The 4,269-nt window shown below is 31.1% G+C and overlaps 1 protein-coding gene across 2 annotated transcripts in view; it reads right to left on the bottom strand.

Moving 5' to 3' along the window:
* Positions 1-4,269, bottom strand: part of LOC106466063 — a 114,348-nt gene that overhangs the window by 23,204 nt on the left and 86,875 nt on the right. For both annotated transcript variants that reach the window (XM_022394015.1, XM_022394013.1), the window contains one exon: positions 409-1,844. In XM_022394015.1, coding sequence (XP_022249723.1) covers positions 409-1,820 — 1,412 coding nt within the window. In that variant the 5' untranslated portion in view covers positions 1,821-1,844. The remainder of the gene's footprint in view (positions 1-408; positions 1,845-4,269) is intronic.

The raw sequence follows: 4,269 nt of genomic DNA, 5'->3' as shown, positions 1-4,269 counted from the left end.
AAACACATTAGGTACAAAAAACAGGTGCAGTCAAAGAATTGAGTGTGTGACTTAAAGGAATGAAATCAAAATTTGTGGCCATACTGGTAACTACACTTATAGCATTGATAAGAATTTTACAGCAAATATTCATTCATTAGTTAACTAAGCCACATATTTTATTTTACCCACCATCATGCCCCAAGGTGAACATAAAACATGGCCTGACTAACTAATGAATGAATATTTGCTGTAAAATTCTTATCAATGCTATAAGTGTAGCTACCAGTTTAGCTGACAATTTTGATTTCATTCCTTTAAGTCGCACACTCAATCCTTTTTGGCTGCACCTTTTTTTCACACCTAAGATTTTTTTGATTAGATTAATTTTTACATCTATTTATCTATTTATAATGAAAATAAACAAACCTGGATATTCTCAATGGGTCAGATCTTGCAACAGTCAGCTCATCTTTAGAACTTACCTTGCCTTCATAAGATGTAACAGAATTGATTTTACCTTCGGAAATAGCTTTCCAGTTTGAAAAACTTCCACTGTTAGATACATTTAAAGAACTTGGATGTGACTGTTTGGATAGAATGGTCGATTTTATTTTTTCATAATCTTCACTTGTTAAGGTAGATGGATATCTCTGTTGCTGTTGTCTTGAAAAATGTGAACTATCAATTTGTGACCTTGGAAAGGATAGCAGGTGATCATCCAAAGAGTTAAAGGTCAACTCTGCATTGGATAAAAAATTTTCATCGCAATCACCAAACCAAAAATCTTGAGTTTTAGCAGATGTCTCTTTAATAGGAATAGGCTCTTGTCTAATATCATTTTCTAATGTAACTGACATATGTGATGATAAAGATGACAATGAATTTTCAGATGAAGGAAGAGGAGGAGATTCTGATGGTATATATTTTTTATCATTCTGCCCATTACCTATTGGTTTTACAGTGCTTGGACACACAACTGTTCCTTTGATAGAAAGAGGAATACTGTGTTTATTGCCACGCACCTTTGGTTGCACAAGTCTACCTTTTCTAAGCATTCTTAAGGGATTGGACTCAGAGCTATCTTCGATATCTGAAGAATGTTTAGATTGAAGCAAAGAAGGTCTTGATATAACCTGGTTATCCTTGCTTTTGTTTTGAGTACTAATGTAGTGTTCCTGATTATTTTTAAATGCTTCTATAGAATGTTGATAATCAATAGAAACTTGCAGTTGAGAAACTTCTGGTTCAGAAACAGGAATGGGAGTAAAATAAAGACCTTTGGTTTTTAGTCCCTGTCCATTTTCTATACAAGATGTGTATAAATTATCAGCATTATCCTGTAAAAATGACTGTATATTTGGAATGGACTCAATTTCAGAACTTAATAATATTTTCTCAATCATAGGTGTTCCTCTTAACATACTTTTATTGAAAGAGGATGGAAGTTTGTGGCTTTCTTGTAGCACAGAATCTTCATCTGTGGATTGATTGCCAAATTTATTTTCTTGAGTTAGTTTATTAGCTATCACAATGGCAGATTGAAAAGTTTCTTCATCAGCAATTAAATCAGTTCTTATATTTGGTTCTTGTTGTTGATCATTAACAAAAACATTATCTATTCTACATTCTCTTTCAGTCACATCCTCTACAACACATTTCTCTTCTGTAATCAATGGTGATTGTAACTTATGTACATCTGAGAAAAAACCTTCAGTATTTATACTCTGCTTGTTTTTTTCCTGGTCAAAGCTATAGTCACTTTGTGCTTCAATGGACAAGTTACAGTCAAAAAGACCTTCAGTATTTGTACAGCCTAAAGCCTTGAAGACTTCCTCCATCAGTGGTGGTCCTAGATCTAATGCCTGAAACATAGTTAAACAAAATTAAAGATCTGGGTCTTGAGTAACTGAAGGTTAAAAAAACCACTACTTACTAATTTAACTATGAATAAAGAATTTAAATAAAATATAAAAACATAATAGTTACTTTAAAGATTATATTTTATTTGTAGCTATAACTAAGTTCATTGGTTAAACTATAAAGGTGTATAGAAATGTCCATATTCTTGACTGATAAAACTTAATAATAAGATTACAAAATTTCTTTGTAAGTCAGCTTTCTGAAATAAGTCCCATAAGCAGACCATAAGGAAATCCAAGAATTCAGCCTTAGAAGTGAAAAATAAAATATGTCTACATAGAAGGATTTTACAAACCGAGCACCATAATTTTTATACAAACTAGAAAAACAATCCATTCTGAAAAAAGTTTTTGCTACTGATTATTTATTTAGAATTTTTGCTGTGGTTAGTTGGTGTGTATTGAAAAAAGTCAGGATATCTAATCATAAACACAGAACTTAATAATATTTTCTCAATCATAGGTGTTCCTCTTAACATACTTTTATTGAAAGAGGATGGTTAAACAAAATTAAAGATCTGGGTCTCGAGTAACTGAAGGTTAAAAAAACCACTACTTACTAATTTAACTATGAATAAAGAATTTAAATAAAATATAAAAACAATATTCTATTCTACATTCTCTTTCAGTCACATCCTCTATAACACATTTCTCTTCTGTAATCAATGGTGATTGTAACTTATGTACATAATTGTTTATACAATTGAGATAGGCACTATTTTCCACGCTGATTTTTCCAAGCCCATTCCCTTGGCTGTGGTTTCGCTAGATAGTAGATAGGGACAGTGGGAATCTCGTTAATCCATTCATCTAGCTGATGTTAGATTAACTTTGTTAAACAATATATTTTGAATACACTTATTATGTATATTTACTATACACCAGCATATCTTATTTCAATAGCACAGTAGTTATGATGTTTGCTATATCTATATCTGGCAGTAGAAATCAACATTTGTTACTCTTGTTGGAATATCTTTCATAACATTAATTCAACTTTGTGCATGTTTAAATTTAACATGTTTCACTATATTTACATCAATATTTGTTATCCTATATTATAATATACAATGTTTTATTAGTACAATCTCAGAAACTGCAAAGCTAATTTAATGAACACTATATTTTATCTCAACTGAATATGTTACTTATATACAAACCACATGACCACTTTATTAAAACACAAACATTTGTAACACAGTTTTTATTTACAGATACAAATCGTCTGATCACTGAAATGTCAACTTATTAGTGGAATCCTATAAATACAAAGCTATTGTAATATCATGTTAATATACAAGACAATGGCTGATAGTACAATTATATTTGACCAGTTAACAAGAGTATTATTATGAGACTATTTCTTTGGACAGTTATTTAAAGACACTTGTCTTTAGAGCCTATCAATATACTTGCCATTATGAAAGCTGTGGCTACTATACATTGGTAACTGAAAGAAGTGATGACTAGACAGGCTTGTAAAGTGTTGCATACATAAAAACGTGTCACAATTGACCAATTTCTTGAATAATGGTCAAATTTAACCTATTTACAAACAGCAACAAGTCTCAAACCTGCCAAGCTCAGATTTCATAAATAAACCAAAGCTTCTCTGAAGCTTAGAATGCAAAATGATGATAGTAAATGACTGGAAGCACGTGTTGTAATGAGTTGCATTTCTTTCTTTTTGTACTAATATAGAACAACAAATGTTTTTGGGTCTAGTAAAGTTCTAGCAAGTGGGCCTATGATTGGTCAAAAGTGACATGAATGTAGTCATGTTTATTACTTAAAATATGCATGTCAAAAAGACCCATTAATTAAAATAGATGTGTACTCATGGAAATTTGCTTTTCGTAGATTAGAAAGGTCAAAATGGCAGGCATGCCACCAAGTCTGCAACATACCACTTTCAAGGGGAGACACACACATACACTTAAAAAAATCACTCTTGAAACAACACTGATTATAAATGATCTGTATTCTTATTGGATGGATTTGTTCAAAAAGATTGATTCATTGCTAATATAAGCTTACTTGCCTCAATTAATCCGTTTGCTTTTACTTGATTCAGCTTGTAAAATCAATTTATTACAACTGTTTGACCTTACTTTCCATTACTATTATGATGACTCTTTAAATGTTTCTGGCCTAATGTGAATCAAGTATTGTGAATATCTTTAAAGAATATCTTGTTGTTTTTTTCAATTTCAAATTCTTTGATACAACTTTTATGCTCATATAGATCATACATTTACTTGTTCAAGAAACAGAACAGTACAGAAGGCAACTTTCTTGTTACTAACACACCAAACCACACATACAAAATATTGTTGCATCATCGAGTCACATGACTACTGTGATGCAA

The sequence above is a fragment of the Limulus polyphemus genome, unplaced genomic scaffold (genome assembly GCF_000517525.1).
Source record: "Limulus polyphemus unplaced genomic scaffold, Limulus_polyphemus-2.1.2 Scaffold2139, whole genome shotgun sequence".
Taxonomy (NCBI): Eukaryota; Metazoa; Arthropoda; class Merostomata; order Xiphosura; family Limulidae; genus Limulus; species Limulus polyphemus.
Note: the sequence above shows the minus strand (reverse complement) of the source record. Positions and strands in the feature narration are given on the sequence as shown.